This window comes from Struthio camelus, chromosome 16, assembly GCF_040807025.1.
Source record: "Struthio camelus isolate bStrCam1 chromosome 16, bStrCam1.hap1, whole genome shotgun sequence".
Taxonomy (NCBI): Eukaryota; Metazoa; Chordata; class Aves; order Struthioniformes; family Struthionidae; genus Struthio; species Struthio camelus.
The window spans coordinates 9816973-9842008 of record NC_090957.1 but is presented as its reverse complement, the minus strand read 5'-3'; the positions used below and the strand labels follow the sequence as shown (position 1 = coordinate 9842008).

Here is a 25036-nt window from a genome sequence, read left to right as displayed (position 1 = left end):
TACCTACTCCGTTCTTTGCCCTCTCCCCTTCCTCTGATTTTAAAAGTTAATATATTCTGTCTGCTACCTCTGCTCTCTGCCTTTCCTTTCCTGGGGGCTGGGAGCGTCATGCCTCCTAGCATGCCAGAGGGAAGACAGATACCTTGCTATTGCCTGTCCTCTGCTTCCCCATCAGAAAGGGGATGCCTTTGGATGTTGGTTAAGATAATCCTAGATAGAGCCAGCTTTGTGCAGTGAGGAGAGTAAATGGAGGTTATTTTAATGGATAAAACTGCTGTTCAGCACAGAGGTTCTGTGCAGACCCAACTGATTAGAAAGCAGTGCAAAGCTTTTGTTGCTGTCACAAAATGAGATGAAAGAGGTAAATTGGACTAACAGTTTAGTTTTATATAACAGAAACTTAATGAAATGTAAAACCTTCTGTCATACTTTCTTCATCTTGTTTTCCATTGTGTCTTTCCTTCTTTTTCCATAGCTATTTTTACTAGGGGAATTTGCGGAAGTATGCCCACAGTGCAGTCTGTGGGCTTGCATTCTTTTATCGAAATATGAGAGGAAGTGACTTCAACTTGTCAGAAAAGGTTCAGTAGGTCTGATCCTCATAAAAAGAGGAAGTCAGATTTTCAGCATGTTTTGCTCATGATGAAGCAGGCAAGAGCAGAGCTTGAACTGGCACCTCCTTTATCTGTTGGAGTTCCTTGGAGTGCACGGAACCCAGCACGCAGGATACCAGTGCGCTTGAATTGCAGATACCCATTTGTAGAGCAAAGGGTTGTTGCTGGAGCAGCAGAATATGGAAAGCACGATGCCTCCTTGAGTGATATGAATCAGACTCCTTTCAAAGAAATAGCCTTCTGTTTTGCCTGTTTCTCATTACTACTGGTATCCAGAGCTATTGTATTGCAGCCCTGTGTTCTGGCCTTGTGTTGCAGTGCATGTGTTGAAATGAATAAGCAGCACTGGGGGAAATCTGGCTTCAGTTGAAATTATGGATCTGCTGCTGATTTCAGCAGGCATGGAATTTCTTCTGTCAGCGATGCAGAGACAGGAAAGAGGTGACTACCTCGTATTCAAGCAAAGAGGATATAAATCCCATTGCCTTCTGAGGAGTTTCTTTGTGTTTAGATATAGTAAGTCTGATGTATTTCACTTTCTGTACTAAACCTCTTAGAGGCAGGAATTTGAACCTTAATGAGTTTTAATACACTCAGTTATTTAAGGTGATAAATCCAAGTCTCTGTTCCTAGCATTAAAAAAAAAAAAAAAAAGCTTGTGTGGATTGCAGCAAATGAGTGTAAATGCTTTAGGTTGCTTTTAGTGTTGAGCTTGTCACGTGGCTGTCCTCATACCATGTCCTAGTGGAAGTTGGCAGTGGGGAAAGGACAGTGGGTGTGAATTTTTGCAACTCTTACTGGTAGATAAGCAGGGGACTTTCTATATATATGTATATCAAATTGCCTTCCCTTTCCTTTTATTGATTGGCTGGGGATTTCCCTTTCCAAGAGTCTTTTAAGAGGGCATCATGGACAAAACTATTTTTAGAAATGATTGAACTCATCTTAGAGAGCAGAGATAGTAGCAATTAAGCTCATCTGTATTTGCTGTTTTGCCTGCATAGCTTGAGGTAAGTTTATTAATGAAAGCAGGTTACTGTGCAAGATAGTTCCTTGACATGGTTTTCCATTGCTGAAGTGGAAAACTTTTTTGAAGGATCCAGATGCCTAGATATGAAAGAAGACCAGAGATTCTAATGTAATCCTCTTAAACCAGAGATTTGGGGTGGGAAGGAATTGTTAAAGGATAAGTTAGGTGTTGCTTGGTAGTGGAAGGGAGCAGCGGGCTATCGACCACAGAAAAAGCCTCAAGAGTCAAAGGTTTCCAAGTTGATTCCTTATGTGCATTAGCAATAGAATCAGTGAGGATGTGAAGCAGAGAGGCTGCTCTTTGCAGTGTCACAGAGAAAGCAAACAGCAAGGCTGTTGTCGTGACACATGTCCAGGGAAGTTGTTGACCAACCCAGCCAAACCTGTCAGTTCATGCAGAAACGCTATTGGCCTAATCAATCACGTTCATCAAAAAGCACAAGACTTTGGAACATGTCACCAAAACGAGCTCTTAACTTCTTAGAAACAGTTGTCAGGGGTTTTCCCCTCGTCTTGTGATCATCTGCCTTGCTGTAGCTTGACGGTAGCAATCCTGAGTGGATGATAGTAGTTTGAGCATTCTTCCTATAGAAGGTGGAGTTGTAAATTTAATTTGAAAACGATGTGATTATTGCAAATTTTAGAGAGGAGTTAGGTTTCCACAGTGAGCAGAGAAGCATTCAGCAGAAATGCATGTTACCTACTTCATTCAGAGCTGCTTGACTTTGCTTCAGCATTTCAGATACCAGCACGGGATCTCCCTTTCCTTGTTGGTACATCTGGTTGTGAGAATGCTGCCAGGGAAACTGAGCTTGGTTTGGGTGACTTGGACTGTTGGGCGAATCGAGAGAAGAAATCTTGATGTTCTGTTGTCCTTTCTGAGCTCTTCTGAATTCATTAGTAGCTTTTGCATGTATGTGTTTATGCAGCTAGCTAAAAAATGTTCATTTTCTTCCCACAGAAGCAATTACCCTTGGAGAAAACAGACTTTCCTAGAAATTTTGTATGCTAATGATACTGCACAGGTTTTGGCCTGGAGTCTACTTCTGATTAGCAGCATGTGTAGAATAAGCCTGAGGAGATGCAGCTAGAGCTAGAAGCGTGACCGTCTTAGGTCTGTGAAACCCAGTGATGTTGCAGACTGTTACAGGGCATGTGATCACTTGGAATAAAGGCTGTATTTTTTTTCTTTCAGATATTGTTTCTACAGGCTGTCTATTGCAAGTGGGATTTACATGCCAAAAAGCATGTATGAGTTTATTCTAATACCAGTCTAGCTGCCTTAGATATCCTTCCTGGCCTCCTCATATCATTTCCAAGGGGTGTGGTTGCCCCATTGGTCCTGTCCCCTATCTTCTGGCTTCAGGCAGATGCCTTAGATACCTTAAGATTTCTAAAATAACACTGGATAGGTATGTTCATGCACCTCGATCGCTCCCCTGCGTGAAAGAATATTAGAAGTTATATTTGTAATAGTTGTGCTGCTGTTTGGTTGGAATTCTAAAGGAATCCAGAAGGTTGCTATGAGCATGTTGCAGTTCAGGTGCTCCAAAATCATGGGATCAACTTAAAGTTGAGGGTGATAGTGGGCGAGGAGGAAACGACACGTTTCAGGTCTTTCTCTCTTTTGATTTCTGAGCCTTCTGGTGCATTTGGGTTACATATTTCAGGCTTCTCCCCCCCCTGCAATCACAAAGACCGTCTTTCAAAGAAAACTGCAGTTATCGAGGACTCCACAAATTAAGGGAAATTAAAATGCTCACAGTTCTGATGCTTAAGAAGAGATGAATGTTTGTCTGGAGACCTGCTTAAACAGTGTTTCTCCAGCCTGGAAACTTAGGATGTGACCTCAGTAGTGCAGACACGATTTCCTTGAAGCTATTGCTGCTTCCTTCCTGAGATTGAGCTAAAATCCAAACATGGAGCAGTATGGAGGGAGATAACACTGCTGCCAAAGACTGGGTGTCAAGGAGCCCAGCCATTTTCTCCCTGCGGGACAAAGTATTTCCTCACTCTTCTCTTGGTCATTTTGAGAGCAACTTTTGTTTTGCAGGCAGCTGGCCTGTCTGTTCCTCGCAGCCCACCCATGAGGAACCACCTTGGGTCCTCCACATTAACAGCCCAAGGGTAGCAGCAGTGCTCCTGTAGCAGGATCCCTCCTTTCTGCCTTGAGCAAATTGGGGTCAGAGGACTAGGAGTCCAGGCACCTCTCTTCAGGGCTGCAGGCGAAGGATCTGGAGCCTGGATTACAGCTGGGATGCGTCCATCTGTGCTGCTTTGGGTAGGGACCAGGCAATTGTTTGTAGTTGAATAAAGGCTTAATTGTAACTTGAAGTGTCCCAACTGCTTTTTAAAGAAAAGCAAACAAAACTGGAGAACAACGGCCTAGAGTTACCGCAGGGGTTTAGAAAAGCTTGCCAAAGCTGTACTTCCTGTCGTCTTTAGTCTAGTGGTTACGAACTTCAGCTTGGAAGTAGAGCTTTGGATTCAAATCCCTGCTCTGCCTGATCTGGATTGAAGGTTTGGAGGGTGGGGGTGGCAAAGGAGAGATGGGATTCTTGATAGAAAAATGGTTGTCATGATTTAGATGATAAGACCTTGATTCCTTCATGTCCCGTTGAAATGAATGAGGGCCCAGTCTCACTCTGCTGGTGTCTCAGCTTCTCGCCTGGTTGCGACTGGAAGTGAATCTGGGCAACGGTGACAGTGTGTGTGGCATCGCACAGAGCCTTTGCCAGGCCCTGTTGTCTGTCCGAGAAGATTAAGTAGGAGGCAGAGGCTGACCTGGCAGGGGAGCATCCCTGGTGTGCTGCTGCCACCTGGTGCCACTGCTGTCCCCCATCCCCCTCCCCTTCCCCCTGCCACTCCTAAAAGTAAGGACATGGCCTTAAGAAAGGTACACAAGCTATCTTCGCTCTTGGTAATTGGGGCTTTCTTTGCAGTTAAAAGTCTCTCTCCGAGACTGGAATTTCATTGTCATTAATGTAAACAGAGGAGTCGGCTAGCAGGCAGGCATGCTGCTGAAATTAAATGCACTTAGGATTATTGTAGCAGTGGATAGTAGTGCTTGTTAGGGGTCTGACAAAGCCCTGGGCTCTGTCTTTTCCCCCTGTAATCATGCACACCTTTATCATTCCTGGGTGGCAGTGCTGTACTCTTCTCTCCTGAGATACCCTCAGAGCTGGAGTCTGTCAAGCTCTGCCGTTGCATAGCAGCCTTGCACATGGTAAGTAAGTGAATTGCTTACTGGCTTCTCTGTGTATCCATCTTTCTTGACTCCTGGCATCAGTGAGGTGTTGCAGGGTGACCTTGGCAGAGGAAAGGCTGGGACAAGCATAATGGTGCTGGAGGAAAAACTGGGCTTGAGCTCTCCCGCAGCCTGGGTGTGCTGTAAGGATCTTTTTCTCTCCTGTCTCATCCTTATTTTCATTCTTTCAGAAATTAAGTCGTCATGAGATTGCTTTGATAGTATTCCCAAGCTAAGCTATCCTTTGGGCCTGAAGCATGGAGAAATTGGTAGAAAGTCTTCGCTAAGTGCATATCTTGGGCCAAGCATATCAAGTAAGGCATTTTTCAAATTCTGGTGTTTTTCCCTCCCTTTAGCCCTAATCTTGTCTGTCTGCTTCCCTCTCCAGCTTTTTCCACTCCCTTTTCTACGTTCCAGCATCGTACCTTCTTTCCTTCAATGGCTGGCTCTTTTCTGCTCCATTTCTTCTGCCCTTGGCAGTCCTCACTTCTACAGCTTTCACCAGCACAAATCCAGAAACTGCTTCTGCCCTAGTGCAGCTCCCTGCCCTGGTGTCATTCACCCCAGCTCACCTCATGGAGGACCTTCTGTCCCCTCTGCCCGCCAGCATCTCTGCCTTCTGGGGTTTCTGCTTGTTCTTCCCAAGCTCTGCTATCTCTGACCCATTTCTCCTGTCATGTATTTGCAATGCCAAAACTTCTCGCGCTTGTTCTCGCTTTAGCTGTGGAGCGTCTGTTGTAGCACTCCTGTGACCAGGCTTGTCTGCTGCGTTACATGCTTGAGTCTCTTGTTCAGCTCTGCTCTGTTCTTCACTAAACAAGCTTTTGGCTTTTGTTGAGCTCGAAACTCATGTTCTTGACTGCTTCCTGAACACCTCTGACTTTCAAAACCCCCCATTTTCCTTTCCCCCTTTCCTTTTTCTGCAGAGAACTTTGTTTCTTCCAGGAGAAAAAAGACAAAATACTGTATCAACATCCCCTTCTGTCTCACTGCATTTCCTGCAGCACTCTTTTCCTTTTCCTACCGTTGACACACATTCTCCTCTAATCCTTCTTCCTGCCTCTTACCCTGTGCTGTCTCTTCTTCTCCCTTACGCTGCTCTCCTCCCCATCCTTATGCTTAACTTCTCACTCTACTCTGAAACTTAGTTTCTCTTCTCAAAAACAGAGCTCACTTCTGTTCTTACTCACCCCTGCTATGATTTTTCTTCCTTTCCTCACAAGCCTGTTGAATTTAGTGTGTTCAGACTGAAGTCCCTCGTCTCTTCAATCTAAGTTTTACCCGCTGTACCAGGACTGCTGGTGCAAAAATCTTAAACTTGGTAAAATCTTGGATTTTTTGTTTCTCATCCTTTTGACCTGTCAAGATATCTGACTCCTCTGCAGTTTTGCTCCTGAAATCTCTTCCCTGAACTTCCTCTTCCAGGTTTCTTCCTGGCTCTCTGTTGCTCCTTCAGGACTTCCTTTAGGGATTTGCTCGCTGAGGCTTTCACATGGCTCTGTTTTCCGTCCTCTTATTCCTCTGCACTCCAAGTAATATTACCCATATGCACACGTTCAACTACCCTCCTTTGCAGCTAAGGCATGGGTATACTGTTTCTCTCCTCCTGAACATCTAGCCTTCAGTCAAACTCAACTTGGCTAAAATACATATGGTAGTCTCTCTTGATGTTACCTACATTTACGTTCAATAACAGCGCTGGCCTCCTGCCTCTCATTTCTGCTCCTAGCCTGGCCTCTTCAGCCCACCAGCACAGCTGAAATTCCTAACAAAATCCTTGTGGTCTCCTGGCTTCGTTCCTGCACTGTTCTCCTGTGGAGTCAACAATACGCTATTTCTTCTGCGTCCTCACAGAGGCTGTTGCGTTCATCACCTTCACTGTCCAAGCCCCTTGGTATGTTTTTAAGGGCCAAAAGGCAAAGTTCTGCCTTAGGATGGTGCTGCACAGAAAGAAACATTTCTGGCTGTGGCAGTTTTCCCCTGTGTCTCTCTGCGGTCCTTCTGCAAAGAGCAGATTTAAGTGTCATGTTGTAATTGCTTGGGTGCAATTACCTTGCTCGAAATTTTAGATGTTGCTGCTTTTGAAGCAGGAGGAGCCCAATCATTTTTCAAAGATGTCTCAGAATGTGTGTGTGTGTAAGTTTTTATTTGTATTGGGTGGATTTTTTTTTTTTTGTTAACGCAAGGGGAAACAGCTTCAAGGCATTTCAGTCATCTACTGACTCTTAGATTGGGAGGCCAAAAAGGGGATTGCAAGCCATTGTATTCTTCCAGCTGCCACAATGGCTTTAGTTAAGCTGGAGTATTCCAGCTTTCAGGCGTACGTTCTGTGCCACGGGCTAAGCGAGATGTTGTCAATGTGCGTCTTGTCCCTTATATGTCTGAAAATTGATTAGGTGGGACAGTTCCCTGGTACTCAGGATGGGTAGTCCATGCTCAGTGCCTCCTACGGAGGCATGGCAAGAGTCCTCCTCGCCTGGGAAAATATTTCTTATGTGCCCCAGATCTCACAGTTAGGTTGACTCTGAATGTGCAATAACATCTGTAAATCTCAAATCGTCATTCTGCTAGGTGAGAGCAGCTGGAGTTGGAGTATGCTGAGGGCATCGCAGGCTGCTCTGCTTGTTCTGAGGCCTGTAGGAGATTCATAAACTCAAACCTGAAAAAAAGTATGTGCTGCATTTTAAATACTCTAAGCAGCAATAAGACTAGCTCTTCCCATAAGCTTGATGGAATTTGTCCAATTCTTAAACTTTGTCTGCCAGCATTTGGATTGTGTTTATATCCTTGTCAGCAGAGTTGCCTGGGGCTGAGTATATTTTGCATCAATACTTAAACATATTGGGCAAGTCATATCTTTAAGTTTTCTTTTAGAAAGCTGCATGCGTAAGGTTGTGTTTGCTTCTGTTCATTGGATCGTTTTTGTCTTTCTGCTTTGAACTTGCTGTCTTAGGTTTGGCCACCTGGAGGCAGAGTTCTAGCCATGGCCCAAATGATGCTGTGTCTAGAGATACAGTCAGTTCACTGCCTCTACTTGGTAACTGCTTTTACATAATATTGCAGTAGTTTTTGTTTTTGTTTTTTGCCAGCACCTTGATCTGGCAGCTCATGCTGAGCTGACTGTAAGGATCTCTAAAGCATATGAATTGTTGTTCTCCGGCAGTCCTTCTTCTAGATATTTCTTATTCTTTGAATTCATGCCTTGTCTCTGGTTGTACCCAATATTCAGGTAGTTAAATTCTGATCACTTACTGTTGCAGAGCAATCTGAATACTTTGGCTAACTTCCCTTCAGACTTTAGCATTACTATGACGTTCCTAAATCTTGCTACCCTGAACAATACTTATTCATCAGTGCTAAAAGTAAATAATAATAATAAGAAAAACAGTATCTGCTCAAAGACCAGCTGTTAGTGGCCTTCATTAGAAACAGCGCTTGGATGTGTAGTTTCGCCTAAAATACCAAAGGTCATCCCATACAATCTGCTTTGCATGCAACTACGTGGTCTGACATTAATTATATTTTTAGTCTCTAATTAGTTGAGAGTCCTGAGATGACTGTTCTATTTTATTTGGGATCAAAATAAGGCTAATCGGCTTCCTGGTTGTTTCTTCTAACCTTCTCTTTTTAATATTGGGACAGTTTTTCCCATTAAATTCCCTAGAAATAATAAAACTGTTTTAGCTGAAATCAAAAAAAAAAAAAAAATCTCTGCCCGAGGCAGGCACCGAGCGTGGAGAGCTTCATTCCAACTATAAACAATTGGCAAAGTTTTATAAGCAATTAAAACCAGGTCTCCTAATGGGAAGTGTGGAGCAGCCTACTGCCAGAGGGGGGCCACCCGCTTCATCTGCGGTGCATGCCAAGAATTGTATTACAGCCGTGCTAATGAGGTTGTAACGTTGTACGCAGCGGTTGTAGCGTTTCCTACCTTCTCAAAACTGTGTGTGTGCAGCTGAAAGGTTCCTGCGCCTAGGCAGGCGGGCGCAGCTCTTCAGCAGGCGTTACTTCCCTCTCCCAAAGGACCCTTATTGCACATAGCGTGCAAACAGCAGGCGCTCATAGGGAGTGGCTGTACGTTTCTTTATTATTCAGTGTTTCCTAAGCCTAATTCATCATAGTTAATCAAGCCATACTGGAGACAGAACTATTAAGCTTTTCATGAGCTTTTTTGTCTGTGATGCTGCTGTAAATACATGCTTATGAAGCAGTTATGTTTTCAGAGTATCTCTGTGAGGCAGGAAGATGCTAAGAAGAGAATAGGTGTGTTTTCTTTCTGATTTTTGACATCCTAGTTGCTTTTACAGTCTGGATTTTCTTTGGTGTTTTTTTTCTTGTTTTTTTGTTTTTTCCAGAGCACGTACACTTTATGTAGCACTTCACTTAACTGAGCACTCAGACTTTGCAAATCAGATGTTTGGGTCTTAAGCTGGAATTCAGAAAATGGAGAATAGCCCACGATCGTCTGGGAAAGTCTGGCTGAGCATCCCGGAGGAGAGCCGTAGCTGAGGAGGGTGGGACTGGTTCTCCAGGCAGAGCTCAGTTCCTCTGTCAAGGCTCTTCTCTTGCAACCGGCTTGTGTTTGCTGCAGCACTTCTACCATCTGCAGCAAATGGGGGCAGAGGTTTTCAAAACAATGGTCTTTCCCTGTCCTACTGTGCTTTGGCCTTGATGCTCTGTCCATGCTTTGCACTAAGGCAAAGATCCCTTGAGGAAATAACACTGTTGTGTAACTAAATGTTTGTGTGAATCATGGACAACAGAGCTAAGAGGAGAGCAAATTCCAATTTTTTAATCTCAGTTCTGATGCTGCTTTATCATATGATGGTTTGGCTCTGCAATTAATAATTCTAGGGCAAGACACATGCTATAAAAATATTAAAGCGAAGTGGATTCTTTTCTCTCTTTCCCCCAGCCCAGTTCTGTCACGCAGCACCAGCCTGCTACCCTCTGGGTCCTTCAGCAGGACCAGCACTGTCAGCCCCATCCTGCTCTTCTCTTCAGCTGAGCAATGGACAGCAGCAGTGGGCTGTCGTCTTAGGTGGGCCACCACTCGTGGGGTGCGAAACCCATGCTTTGCCAGATTCACAAGTGTGTGCTGACAGCAGAATAGTATGAGACTCTGGGTGTTGGTTTCAGTCCATGCATGAAAGGGGTTTGTGCTCTTTTAACTTCTTTCCAGCTTTATTCCTTCCTCTCCCCCTCCCTCCCCATCCTTGTCCTTGTCCCTGTCTCTCGTCCCCTCTTTGCTTGAATTCAGCAGCTTCAGCCTTCACACTGGCTGGGCTTCACCAGAGGTAGAGTCCTATGACTTAGATTTTAGGGAGGTTTCTGGTCTTGTTCACATAAGCAGGATTTTGGGGGAATCTAACATCTTGCATGGGAAACTGTTGCTTGAGCAGTTGCAATATTGAATGTTTGACTTTCAAATGAGAGATGGTAGGTGTCCCAGCCCAGCCTGGAGATCTGGTGAGCTGGGGATTGCTGAGCAGTCCTAGGCAGCTGCCGTGTTCTGCGTGAGGCCTGGAGGCCACTTGCCTTGAAACTCTTAACAGCCGAGTGGGGAACCAGTTGAATGTGGCGCCTCTTTAAGAAAGAGCACCACAGTAAGCCCTGAAGTAGGGAGAACTTAAATGGGAATATGTTTGGGATATCAGTGGAGGGAAATACGAATCTGCAAAAGTACTTGAGTAAAGTTACCTGCTAGAGCTTCACCAGAGCATGGTTAGCAGATGGGTCTTTTAACTGAGTGAAGACGCTTAACTGGGCCAGATGTAGTTCTGGTAGTGCAAGAGGCCCTAGGCTTTCCTTGTCAGTGTGAGTAGCGCTTGGATTTTTGTGGTATCTCCTTGTTCCCATCGCCTCATAAATCCTCAGGAACCCCTTTGGCTGCGTTGCTGTTCTGGCTCGTCTTGGAACGAGGGACTAGGAAACCCTTGGGGGCGGAGGAGACGCGGCATTCCTGCGTGCTTAGCTAATGCAGTTACGAGAGTCTCGTCCGCAATGAACTGGTTTCCTCTTGGGCAACTTGCTTTCAAGAATAGCTTGGGGGATGGGAGAGAGAGGAAGAACATCCTCAAACATGATGTAGTGAAAGAGAATTGCAGTTTGTAACAACTATCAGCTTCCTTTTGTATAGGAGAGGAAGTGAAAAATTGAAGTAGCCATTAGCAAAGATTTAATAAATTGGTACAAAGTGTACTGCAGAAAAAGTACTCGTATGTCATTCAGTATTATCAATAATTTAGATATCTTCAAATTAATGAACAAAGCCTGCTTAACATTTTACTTCCCTTGCCAGTTATACTTTTCAGCTAATCTGGAAGTCACTAGTTTCAGCGAAGCTTCCTAGTGAAATTGTAAGTTGCTAGATTTTTTTTCATATAAAGTTTGATCTATATGGTCACGTTGCTAAACAGTGGAAAGAAAAAACATTCTTATATTTGAAAAGAGGCTAGATTTGAAAAGGGATATTGCAGTATTTGGCTTTTCTGTTTTCTTGGAAAAAGGTTGATCCCATTGTATTTTTTCACATTTTCCTGAAATTTCTTAACCTATTTTTAAATGTAGGGAACCACAGCGTGCAAGTGTGAAGCCTTTCTAAATTTCTGTTCTTTACCTCTGTCCTTCCATGAGAAACAAACTGACAGTATAAGGTAATTAATCTTACCTGATGGCACTGCTGCAGCCTTTGAAAAGAAGTAGAGGAATAGGGGGAGAACTCCCTCCAGCATCCCGTAGAAATGTTGAAAGATTTGCATGCTTCTTGCTCACAGTAAAAATTGATTTTCAAAAATGACTATTTCTTCTGGATGTTCAGCTTGACCTTCTGACATGTAGGTACCAAACCTCACTTAATTCCCTGGTGGGAAAGAAATCCCCGAGTGGAAAGAAAGCACGGAGTAGATGTTCAGAAAATCTTTTTGCAGTTGATCAGATTCCTCAGTGGCAGAAGGAGGAGTAATCCTCAGCTGCCGTACGTTGTGTGAGATATTTAGTTACTTTTCTTTAAATCTACTCTTGTTGACATTTGTCTTTGGTCTAAGGAGGAAAAAAAACTTTATGCCAAATGGTGGCAAAACCTATCAAAGCCATTGAGTATTTGTGGCGCTTTGGCATACTGCTGATTGCTGGTAATTGTCAGAACCTGGATTTAACTGAGGTCTAAGCCATCTTTAGCCCACACTTAAATGGTCAATGCTCTCCCCCCTGCCCTCATAAAACATTATTCTTAAAAACTATTGAGATTCAAGTTTGCAGATCTGAATGGTGCTTATGTTCGCGATGAAGAGCTGGCACAGCTGTGTGAACAGCACCAGTAGAAGGCAACGCATGTAACGGCGACAGGATGATCAACTTATTTCCAATTGCAAGGTTTAATTACTCAACCAGTCCTGTGGCGGGGGCTGAAAGAGCACAGCAAAGGCAGAATTTGGATGAACAAGAGAAGTCGTTAAGCAACTGATCCTGTCCAGGAGAATCTTGGCAGAATTTAAGGGAAGGCTCTTTTCTTCTCTGCAAATCCCATGAACACCTGTAGGACCTTCCAGTGTCTTTTGGAGAGCATCTCAGACGAGGACCCTGCCCGTTGCTTTTTTCTCCCTACAAAACACCTTCTGTGAGCACTCCTGCTGGTTGCTATGGGGTGAGCTAGCAGAAGGGTAGGTTTTAGTTTTTGCCTGGTGCTTTGAGTGCTTGCTTCCTGCCCCACTTTCTAGGTAGCTGAGATTTATTTTAGAGGTGATATTCCCCTTCTCCCTCCCCTCCCCCCCAGATACCAGTGATGTTCTCCAAGCACCCAAATTCCTTATCAAGAAGGATCCTCCCCAAGTCCTTGAACCAAAGTGACCAAGTCTTTCTTCCTTCAACTCCCTCAGTGCATGTTCTTCTATAGAAAGCTTTAAGGCTTTTTCTCTTTCGATGAGGTGCCCCTATTTGAGGCAGTAGTTGAGCATCTGTTCTGTTGTCTAGAAGAAGAATGTTTCTTCCTGGTTCCTTTTTTCTTGCTCTTGGGTAACATAAAGATGAAAAGAAATACTTCTCCCTTGTTAACAAGCTTTCCAACTGTTATTTCTGAGATTTGCCCTTTGCTAGATTTGGAGGTGCATGCCGCTTAATTTCTTGAGTGTCCATGGAAATAAAATAAAGAGGAGTATGGGGAAGAAGCCTTATCTACTCCAGTCTCTTCATCTGTGTCTCTCTCACACAATTACTTCTTCCAAAGCTCTGTTCCTGCTCCCAAGGTGTGCTGGCCAGCATATTTTAATGGGTAACAAGTCCTGCATGTTCTATATATGCTAACTGACCAAAAGAATTTGGTGTCTCCACATGATGGTGCACCTGGTTTCCAGCAGCTCCTCAAAAGGGCGCTAGATAGAGGTTAGCAATGATAAGTGGAGGATATTGGGTTCTTGGTAGTATCATGCAAAGCAGTCCTTTTTTTCTTTCTCTTCTCTCTTTTTTTTTTTTTTTAATGTATTTATACTGCAGTATCGTCACTGTTGACCTAAGCTTCTACTCTTACTTCTCTTTTGCTTGCTCTAGGTGAGTCTAGTGGATCAACAAGAAGAAACTGAGCTGTGCTTGAACTAAGATCTTTGGAGAGTATTTGAGGATGGTGAGTACATATTTTAATTTCTCTGTCTTTTGTGTCTTTTGTTCTTTGTGTCTCTGAGTCTTGTGCTGCTGCTAAATGTATTCATGAGGAGTTGAGAACTGCACTCACATTAGCTGAACTGGGGAACATAACTGAAGGTTGGTTGGGAAAAAGGGAGTGATCTAAATAGGAGAAAGGGATCTACACCAAAAAAAAAAAAAAGCATGTAGCATTGCTTGCTAAGAGGTAGAGGAGGTAGTGTTGTAACTGTTTGTTGGCAAGCACAGGCTGAGAAGCCTCAAGGCTGGATGGATGGGAGGGAATCTAGCTTTGGGGATGCCCAGTATGGATGTGGCACTGCACTGCGTGGCTATGTGTTAAGGTGAGTGTACATGAAAGAATAACTCTGGGAGTGCTGCATGTAGGTAAGAACACATGTTGATTTACTTTTTTTTTTTTTTTTTTAAATCCCTCTCCCCCCCCACCCCAGCCTATGTGGTTTTAGAGAAGGACTGAAATGAAAGAGGCAGGGTGATTTCAGTAGCATGTGTGTAATCATTTGTGGTGTTCCCTGTATCAAAAATTGATTAATGGATTGTAAGAAAGGAGATTTTTTTTACTGTTTCAAGTCTAGAGGCAGAGTGTTAGGTCATGGCTAGCTCAGCTTGGTGTAGGCTTTTCCATATGGGGGATGGTGATATTAGTCAGCCTGAGATGCTTATTCAGATTCCAGAACCTAGTTACAGACATGAAATGGTACTACAGTTCGTTCTTCAGCTCTCTAGAATAAAGGCTAATACTTTCAGGTTCTTTCAGGTTTTTCAGAGCATGTTTTGAAACGTGAGAAATGATAAGCTTTGCTAACGTGAACTCTTTCTTTTTCCAAAGTAGAGACTGAGCCATGTGGAGGAGATCAGGGTACAAGAAGTGGGAATGAATACAAGAATGGGAAACAGGAGTGCTATAGTATTCTGTATTGTATGTAATAATATAAAAAACTCTGAAGTATTACTCCAGACAAGATGCTGTTGGTAGTATGAATTAATCTTTAGATTTGTGATTTGTTTTGATTTCCAATATATTTTAATAAGACTGGAATTTTCTAAATCTTCTTCTGCCTCCTTGGGCTATTGAGATAGCCAGCCAGTTTCTCTTGGTTAATCAGTTTATATTTGTTTTAAAACTTAATGCTGGGTTTTTTCCTTCTGTTCATTTATCACCTCTCAATGAAAAATTAAACACCATCTTAGTAACATGCTTCAGTGATGCCAAAGTAGCAGAAACTTCAAAATAATTTGAGACAGAAAAGCATGGTATACAAGAGTCTGGAGAGACTGAAACACAGTTGAAATAGCCAGATTGCTGATAAGCCTCAATAAAATGTGTCTCTTGCTTCCAGCAAGAAATAATCCAAAATGCACACACATCTGATGAGAAGAAGAAGGCTTGAGACCAGTAATGTGGAAAGATGTGATAAAAGTGTCTGTAGGGTTGTAAACTGAGCAGGAATTTGAACACAAGACGTGGCAATCTTTATATTTTAAAGTAGGCAGGCAGTGAATCTGTGCGTTAATGCAGTAATATAGTAGTATGATCAGCTTTGCACTCACTGCCATCAGAAGCAGATCACTGAGTTGGAAGTAGTGCAGAGAAGATCAGCGGAAACAATTAAAAGGTGGAAATTCAATCTGAGGATATGAAAATTTATATTAAACTTAAAAACAAAAAAAAAACAAAAAAGCAAAAACAAAAAGAACCTCAGACTGCTCAAAAAAGCAGTGAGGAACGGGAATCCTGTGTGTTTGTCCCTCATGTGATCTTTTAACAACTGGATTAGAAAGGTGAAATTTGCTGTATAAATTAACTGAACTGTCAGCTCCACTAGTTGTGCACACAGCATTTCTGATGTAGCCCCCTATTCTCATACTCCCTGATTTGGTTTCAAGAACGACTTTCTTTTGAAAGCACTTTTTGCCATGCTTTAAGTAGAATAACACGTTTTGGAGTAGAGAGATGAAAGTATACCCTTTTTATTACCTGATAATGTCTCTTGTGCTTCAATTTGGAATGATCCTGATTTCAGGTTGAAAGTGCTAAAGACCCAATAATTTCTCTGCATGGGACAGAGATTAAATTGATGCAAATGTATCCGGATATGACTGAAAAAAATAGCCATTTCCTTTGCATAGAATTAGATTATTTTAAGAAAACTTTCCTACTGTAATGTAACATGAACACTCCAGATGTTGTGGCAGCACTGAAGAAGCTAACTAACTTCTGGATAACCGTGTTCCTTTTCTTTTGCATCTCTAACGGAACAACTCAGTAGCAGTCCAGGGGATCTTGGAAGTGTCTGGACCATGCTTTTTCGTCATATTGAATCCCTGCAAAAGCAATCAGCTCCTCAAAATTTGTCCATTTCAAAACTTCTGAAGACAAGCATGCTCATGACTGAGAATTGACTAAAGCTGGAGATTGTCCTGAGGCCTGCTGGTTCTGGCCATGCCTTTTCATACCCAGGTTAGAGAGGGGATGGGAAATTGGGAAACATACTCCAATTTCCCAGTGTTGAGGCAGAGCTGCCTGTAGGCTGGAGGCCGATGTCTGTGCCCAACGGAACAATCTTGGTTTCGTATAGAACTTGGTTCCCTGAGTGTCCTTTGCAGAATTAGAAAGGTCGTGCTTCATGCTCTCAGGGCTAAAACCTCTTGCGTTTCACAGTAACTGAAGTGGAAAGAACTTACTGTGCTCACCTCTGTCCCAGGGGAACAAATGTTCAGAATGCCATAAAATATCTGTAGATGATGAACGGATAACAGCAGACCTGGTCTATGGCTCTTTGAGATCCTGTAGTCCACGAATCTCTGGGAGAGGGCAGGGAGGATGGGAAGTGAATATACGTGATATCAGAAAACCCTCCAGGTAACATTCAAAAGACCATGCTGGGTCTGTTAAAGGCCTATCTAGCTGAATACCATGTCTGATTGGGGCCAGCAGCGAATACCTGTGGGAGAGCTTTGTGAAACGTCTCTGGTGTACTCTCCCAACCTGTCAGGAATTGCAGTTCAGGGAATCTTATAATCCAGCAGTAATTTCTTGATGTTTTATTAGCCCTTGATGGTTTTTTTCTTCTGTGGAATTCGCCTAACTGCTTGTTGAAATCAGGTTAATGTTCACAGTTCCAATACGTTGTGGCAAAGAGTTGTGCTACTGAATTGCACGAAGTAGCTCCTTTTGTTTTGTTTGTGAACCTACCCCTAATCACTTCATCTCATACTCCCTAGTTCCTATGTTGGAAGTAACGGTGAACTGCGGTGTTGCCTGTAAGTTTCTCCATGCCCTTTGATTTTGTAGATTGCTGTCATACCTCCCTTAGATGTTTGAAGAGCTCTAGTCTGTTGAACTGTTCTCTGTACAGAAGCTGGCTGATATCTTTAGTTCTTGTCACCCTTCTCGGGACCGATTCCAGCTTAACTGTATCCCTTTTGAGATGCTTTGACTGGAACATCAAACAACACTCAAGGTTTGTGTCCACTTTGGAGTTTATACCATACTTCTTGTTTTGTTCTCCATTCCTTTCCAAATATTTGCTTTTTTTTTTCTTGTAGTTTGCAAGGGCATGCCCCAAAACCTTACTCAGCAGCACCCCAAACACAGATCACCAGCTGCTCTGCCCTTTCTGTTACTACAGAGGCTTAGTCTAGCATCAGTTAAAAGCTTTGCTTTGGTAGTCAGACTCTCCTCATTTTTTTTCCTCCAAAAGCTAGCTGCTGCTGAAAACGTCCTTAAAGACAGCACTAGTGGTGGCTTAATCCTTAAATCTGGCTAATGGAAGTTCTAACAAGCAGCCAGCACCTTTATATGTTACTTAAAACTAATCCAGTAGGTAAGTTAGTGCAAACTGTTCTACTCTGCTGACATTCAGGGCTCAGCTCTTATCCTGCACCAAATGGCTACCGCTGTAGCATTCCCTGTTCTCCACAGCTGCTGTGGATATTGGGACTTGTAGATATGTAGACTTACATGATGACTCTCACCCTTCAGAGGGAACCAGGACTTTTAGCCTAGAGGGGGTTTTGCAGTTTAGCCATCCCTTTTCCTGTCTTGCTGGAATGTGGAAGTTGCTAGCGCTTGACTTGCATCCTTTCATCCTCTCTTCCCAAAAGATTCTTGTTCTATACTTCTGTTATGTGCTCGCCTCTGGGCAGCTTTCTGATGAAATAGTAAATGCGCAATATTCTTAGATCTGTAACTTCTGTGATCCTGTAAAGATCAAAAAATGACGCTTGCCACCCTGGACCTGATTCACTATGTATAAAATAGCTTCTCTCCCCCCTCACACTAGTTTAGGGGTTTATTTCTGGGAGGCCACACGAGTGGCTCAGCAGTCTTTCGGTTCACTAAGAACCTCCTTAGGCTTTGAGGAGATGAACTATTTTTGTAGAAACACCTGAAGCAAAGGTGCCCTTCCCAGAACGGAAGTAGAGAAGGCAGAACAAGAAGTTCTGTTGGCCATAGGTAGTCAGCTGTCTGCATCTGCTTGTCTAGGTTTCCCATATAGGCAATGGAGAGAAATACGTGCTTCGGGGTGCAATTCATCTCACCCTGATATAAGTATCTACACTAAGCAAGAGAAGGATAAATTTTAACTTTCAGGATGAGATAAATTGTATTTAAGTTCATCTCCTTCTCCCAACACACCTGTAAAAAGATCTAGATACCCAGTTCCTACCTCAATCTTCACGGAAAATATTCAGGCCTGGACAGACATAAGCTAGACTACCCGGATAATACCGCTGCTTCTGGGAGCGTCTCAGCCTTCAGCAGCAAAGGCTCCATGACCTCTGGAGCCATAGGCTGTTAGGCTGTCCCTGCTCCCATCCTTTTGCTGCTGGATGTCATGGGAGCCTCTGCTCGAGAAAGCTGGTTCCTTCTGCTGACTTTCCTGTGTGTTTTTTTTTTTTTTTTTCTCTGTCATACAGGGCAGCCTGTATGACAGACGCGCTACCAGGGACAAGCCTGTGGATTCATATCCCTGCCATCCATTTCCATAACCCCTTGCTTTCCCTCCTTTCTCTCTAAAGGGAACTCTCTCATAGTGCAATACTGTGCTGAAAGTGCACTGTTAATATGCAAAAGTGATAGAAGTGGTGCCCTCTGTCTAGTGGAGGAGTATTTACAGCAAATTTATTTGTGGTACCAAAAATAAATGGAGGATAAAGATATATTAGGATTGGGGAGGGTATGGTTTTATTCAAAAACTTGAGTCCAGGATGGTGGCAGTGGCACCAAAGATCTTTTCTGCAGTGGCATCTTTTGGCTGCTTGCTTCCACCTTACTGTTAGTGATACATGCTGGCACCTGTGTTTCGCCAGGCATTAGGGCCCCTTCAGTATGTGTGCATTTCATTCAAGCTTTGTGGGGCACTGAAGATCTTTGCTGGGATGGCTTGTCATTTGTGAGGACAGGAGATTGTGCTGTAGACCCACAAAGGAGGACAGGTTGCTAAGAGGTGACTGTGCAGTGCAGGTGCTAGCTGCTCTTCGAACCGTGCTTTTCACCTGTCTTGTGGAAGAATGAGCCTTGCCTTTGACAAAAGAATATAATTCAGTGGGTTGACTGGCTCCAGGCCACGAGAGATTTTAGCATCTTGGTGGCTGCTCTGAGTAAAGATTCCCTAGATGTGTGGGAGCAAATGGCCGTTTGCCCTTGTGAATTCCCCTTTTGTAGACCAGGTTCCTGGTGCATGCAGGCACGTCCACTTAGGGAATATCTTCTCCCCTGGAGGCTGCAGGATGGCCCCTCAAGCACCAATCCTGTCTTTACCAAGCAGCATGCTATTTCAGAGCTTCCAAATCCCTCCCGGGACCTTAAAGAGGTTTACCTGCAGGGCTCTGAGGCCTGCAGCGTGCAAGCAGAGACGCATGGAGGGAAGGGAGGAGCAGCGCAGGTGAGAGCCATCAACCTTTTAACTGTGCCCAGCTGCAACTTGGAGCTGTCAAGGTCCCTTAGCAACCCTAGCTGGTAACAGTCAGTCCTGTGACAGGCCCTGAATTGCACATGCCATCTTGACCAGCCAGTCCTAAAAACCTCACCAGAGGTCAGAGCAGATCTCCTACTTGTCCAGTTTTTTTTTTTTTTCTCTCTCATGTGTTAGAAACACCGCTCATGCTGTATACGCTCAAGATATTAAAAAGCAATGTATGCTCTGACTCTACCTAAGATACTTCTGTGTTTCAGCTATTATTGACTTTCTTACTTTTTCTCCTGATATATGTCAGAAAAAGTCTGTTTTGGAGCTTTTATAGCTACACTTTTTTTCTAGAGCGAAAGATTTCTACCACCTTCTACTTCTGTTTTTTAGCAGACTGCTGGCATTTGCCTGCAAGGAGGACCTGAGGGAAGCAAGACACCACTCCTGGTGCTCAGATTTGGCCAAGTATAACAAGTTACAAATCAGTAACCTTGACAACAAACCTCTGTTCTCATTATATGTTGACTTTCTGTGTAATGCAAATACATGCAGGGCTGTACGTGTCTCCTGTGTAGGGCTCAGCAATTGTATCACAGAAGAGCCTGTGGGTACCGGCTGGAGTCGAGTGCCCCTGGGGCTGGGTAGCGTGTGCCGTCCACCCAGGTAACAGCCACCACATAAATGGTGGAGCCAGGGTGGGGAGCATGCTACCAGGCATGGTAGCATTTTCTTTTAAGACTTTTCTCCTTCAGCATCTCAACAGCATAGCCTGCGTGACTTTGTGGACTTTGGGGTAGTCTGTATTTTTGGTTTCTGAACAGCTTTTGCCTGGGCATTGGTGCCCTGCAGTGACAAAAGGCAGCAGTCCTGGGTATTGCAAAGCTGTCTCTTGAGCAAGGCAGCTCAGAGTAATTTAACCTTTCAGTTTTCTGTGGAGAAATGCCCGAATCCTTTATCTGACTTGAGAAGACCTCTTGAGATGCTCTTGGTATTGCTAATTAGAGCTGTCTGTTGGTGACTGTGGGGCCACCAGGTATGTGAGGAGCTTAATGGCTGCAGGTGGTGTTCTGTTTTGATGGGGTGCTGTTGTCTCAGAGTGGAAGAGCTAGTATGATTGGGCCTGGCCTTCTGAGGATTAATGAAGGGCTAGGCTTTTTTCTTTTGCTTTTTGAGCAAAAAATTCTCACTTTTCGTCCTTATTTCTGTCTTATGCATGTTGATCTCTGTCACCAAACTGTATAGAACGCCCTAGGGCTCTGATTCTTACCCTTTGGCTTCCAGTGCAGCCGCCAGGAAAATCGTCTGGAACAGGGATCCTATTCACTGTCAGTTTTCTCTGTCAGGAGCTGCTGATGCCTGAACTGAGGTGTTAAGGTAGAAGAACCAAGATAATCCCAGCTGCCTCCTCAACAGTAGGACGTAGAGGGCAGAATCGCAGCTGGTAATAGAGATGGAGATGTCATATTTTCTGAGAGGCTGCGCTCAGTATGGTTTCTGAGATGGACTCAGCTGTGAGCTAGGGAACTTGCTGTTTGCTCATGGCCTTGACTAACAACAGCTCTTGAGGGACCAGAGCAAGGAGCTATGCGTTCAGCCCCACAGCGTTTCCTGCAGCAAAGGCATTTCCTTATTGTCCGCAAGCGTTGCTAAACTGGATTTAGTGAAACTTCCCATTGGAGCTAACTGTCCAAGTGATAGGAAAGGGCTGCTGGCGGCCCCATGAAGTCTAGTCTACACCAGCACATGAGCACAGGTGTTCTAGTGCTGGCAGGAGCTGAAAACATCCAGCTAATCCCATTGTATACACAGGAGCTCCTGGGGAGGAATAACTTAAAGGCTCAGGAATATTTTAGCAAAGCCTGCAGGTTGTGGAAGTGGGACAACAGTCTCTTTGTCCTTCCTTTCCTGACCCTGTGGAAAGGACTTGAAGGAGCTGCCGTGCTGCCAGGAGGATAATAAGCAATGATTTGCAGCAGGGGACCCGGCTTCTAGGGCTGGATGTCCGAAAGCAGCAGCCAGCACCTGAGCCCCAAGTGCATGCTGGGGAGGAAGGCTTGCTGCTGGTGCACAAAGCTGCTTTGCTGCTATTGTTCTGCACATTCCTGCACGCGCCATCAGTGCGGCACAAGGCGTGTGGCAGGTGCTGCTGGGGAGGAGCGCTGCACGCCGGACTGCATCTCCCAGCAAGCTTCTCTGCTCGCAGCCCTGCGAAAAGGGGGTGTGTGTCTTTGGGATCCGCGTGTCAGCAGGATGCCAGCTCCGCACGGGAGGGGGAGAGGAGGGGTGATCCCTTCAGGCTGGCTCTGTCGGTTTCTCCATTTTCTGTCTAGTCTGGCAGGGAGACACTTAGATGGCAGAGCAGTACTCTGCTTCCTTCGGAGGTAGGTGGAGTCTGGCCGTCCTCCGCCCTCCCTCCCTCCATTGTCAGCAGCAGCCGAAGCAGCGGGCGCACCTGCTCCGGCCGCTTGCAGCAGGGATGCTCCTGCCCTTCGCGGAGGAGTGGGTAAGCTGCGCTGATCAGTGTGTGACTGTTTCGGAGCCGCTGCAGGCAGCAGCAAAGGGCCGGCGAAAGGAGATGCTGCTTGTGTGTGCCCGGCCCAGCTGCCGCCTCTGGAAATGAACATGAGTCTGCCAGGCCGTGTCTCCTGCTCCATGCTCAACTGCTTTGTAAGTGCTTTTTCTCTTCTCTCTTCCCTGCAGCCTGTCTGCTCCTTGTCTGCAAGCAGGGCTGTAAGCCAGCTTTTCTCATCAGCTCCCAGGTTGAGCCAGCTGCCCCAGATCTGGCCTGTCCTTGAGGCTCGGCTCCCTGCAGATCCTCCCTGCTCTGGATCTGCCTGGCTTGATGTGCTGCTGTGTCCTGGTGGCCTGCCCTTTGTGAAGGGGGAATCCTCTCCTCTTTGAATCCACATGCTCCTGGGAGAAGCCATGGTCCCCGTCATTCCTGTGCTGCTCCCCTGCCTGGGCCCAAGGGCACAGCAGTGACTGGCCCGGTGGTTTGAATCAGCCGGAAGGCCCAAATGAGTGTGCTGTGCCACGTAGGCTCCAGCTGGTCCCTGCCTGTAGCTGGAAAATTACCATGTGAGAGCAGCAGACCCCAGGGGATCTCTGTGCTCTTACCCTAACTGCACCATCCAAGAAAGGAATATGAAAGAGTATGCAAGACGCTCTGCCATACTGACACTGCTGGGAAGGCTTAACAGTAGGAGTGGGTCCTGAGCTCCCTGCCTTTGATACCTTCTGGAAAAGGAGTTATGCTCAGAGGAGATCAGAGACCTCTTCCCACAGAAAGCTCCTCAGAAGGTCTTGTGGCCAAAAGGATTAGTTTGGGCATGAAGGATTCACAGGGTTGTGAAAGGAGAGGGGTCCTGAGATCCCCACCCTGTTGATTCCCCAGGAAGGGATTGTGGCAGGATGAGACGCTGAGCTCCCTGCCTATCTAAGGCTGCATGCTGGAAAGACGTGAAGGACACCAGTGGAGAGATCACGGGCTGCTCTGTTCCAGTTACTGCTGCTGGCGGGGATTTCTTTGTGAGCTGCAAAGTGGTGACTGGAGAAGAGGCTCTCTCTGCTCCTTGGCTGCTTGTGTGCACTGATACACCAGCTCACAGCACTCCACCTTTCCTTTGTGCTCTCCTGGACTCCTAGCTCGATATCTGAGCTAGCCAGCGGTATGCAAGGCCCCTGATTCCCCTGTGGTCTCCAGAGAGCTTCCACTGCACGTAACCAGTAGCTAGTGGAGCGGATGCATCTCCCTGCACCCTTCTTAGCTGTGCATGGGTGCCTGGTGAGTGGGTAAGGAAGTGGGTAAGTGACTTTGCTTACAGCGGGGATTGATGATGCGTTTCATACTTGCTAGACAGACAGCATGTGCGCAGGTACCTCTTTGGAACCCACTGTGTGTTTGCAGCAGCTCCCAAGGAGGCAGGCTGAGGTTCTCGCCACTCCACATTTGATATCCAGGGACTGCTTCAGACTGGGTTGTGCTAGTGGGCAATGAGGTGTGAGTGTCTGTCAGCCTTGACCCATCCGGGCCTCCACAGATGCGTGCTGCTGATAGGTCCAATCATTGTCCCAGGACGATGGATCCGCTAGAAGCGCTCTGCTTTTGTGGAGCATTTGGGGCCACAGTCTGAGCCTTCAGAAGAGGAGGATACTTCCGAGTCTAACGTTCAATACTGACCGTGCAAGGGAATGCTGGAATCAGTTTCTTTTTAATCTCCAATGAAAACATGAGGTGATTTGGCATCATTTTAAATGTAAGCAAGCCAGAAGGGTAGGGTCCTCGGATCAAAATTTGGGATTCTAGCCCAAATGACTTAGCTGTGGAAAGGTATTTTATTTCAAATGTTTGTTGTTCAATGCTTACAGAACTGGGCATTTTCCTAATAAATGCTAGATCTTGTAGTGGATCTGTAATTAGAATAGACTTGGGAGATTGTAGAAGGAACTAGCTTTTAAGAGGGATTCTGAAGAAAGTGTTCCTACACTGACATACTTCAACATGTCAAATCAATACCGTTCTTGATCCTCAGCAATGGACGTCTGCGTTAAGTGTCTGGATAGCTGCTTATTTGTGGAACGAGTTGGTAGTTTGGCAGAATATGGATGAGAGTCAGCTAAACATTAGGACTGGGATTTCAGAAGTGCCTGAAGAGTCACAAGGCCCAAATTGAGATGCTGTTGTCCACTTTTCCAGGGATAGCGGGTCATTACTTTTTGAAATTAGGAGACCGGTAGATTGGCTGCCAAACGTGGAGGAAGCCCAAATCGTGTTACTTCTCTCACATTAGTGTTAGACTCATAAAGGAAATTCTACCTATGCTCCCCTGGCAGTTCATTTCCCAACATTGTTCTGTAGTGCTTGCCTCCCAGCTCCATGTCCTCCTAGACCACTTCTTTGAGGCTTTTATGGGATTTCCAGAGTTTCCATCTCAGCAAGGTTAGACGTTTTCAGCTGCCCTGAGGAAAAATACCCTACTTTGGGGTTGTCAACAATCAGTAGTGCATGTTGTGAATTGGATGTGCTTATATGCAATGGTTGTGGGGTTACATTTCACATTTTGTAATCTCTTCAGAAAGCTTCAAGAAGCTTCAGAAAGCTTCCCAGATTTCTTTGGCTAAGAGCAAAAACAAAAACTCCCATAACAGAGTTCTTTATGAAAGTAACAGGGGAAAAGAGTAGGTAGAAGTCAGAATATAGATGGAAACCCTCTGTGTTACGGAGATTCTGCTGTGATTCCACAATAAAGGTAATCGGGGTAACCTTTGACGTGACTGAAGAAAATACTGTCATATCAATCTGATGTGCTGAGCCCTTGTGCATCATTGAGGTATAGCTGTTTGGCTGTTGGAAGAGCCTTGACTTAGCTGCTTAAGATTTATCATTGTGTCAGGCTATTTGCAACAACAGGAAAAATTACTGGGGTCCTGCAGTGTCAGAGGGGTCCTGTCCTAAGGCAGAACAGGCATTTCAGGGAGTGTATCAGGGTGCCAGGAGGATCCAGGAGCCTGGATTTTGCTTTTTTTCATCTCATGTACTGAAGTGGAGGCTGGGGCCAGTCTCTCAATGTTTATTT

The 25036-nt window shown here is 45.0% G+C and overlaps 1 protein-coding gene across 10 annotated transcripts in view; it reads left to right on the top strand.

Annotated features, from left to right (window-relative positions):
- MTMR4 (myotubularin related protein 4) overlaps positions 1-25036 on the top strand; it is a 60885-nt gene that overhangs the window by 8963 nt on the left and 26886 nt on the right. For 4 of the 10 annotated variants that reach the window (XM_068909437.1, XM_068909443.1, XM_068909440.1 and 1 more), the window contains exon 2: positions 13435-13507. In XM_068909437.1, coding sequence (XP_068765538.1) covers positions 13505-13507 — 3 coding nt within the window. In that variant the 5' untranslated portion in view covers positions 13435-13504. Of the gene's footprint in view, positions 1-5081; positions 5205-6619; positions 6785-9805; positions 9932-13434; positions 13508-15815; positions 16007-21741; positions 22128-25036 lie in introns of those variants that run through there. The other 6 variants (XM_068909441.1, XM_068909435.1, XM_068909438.1 and 3 more) reach the window with 6 other exon arrangements.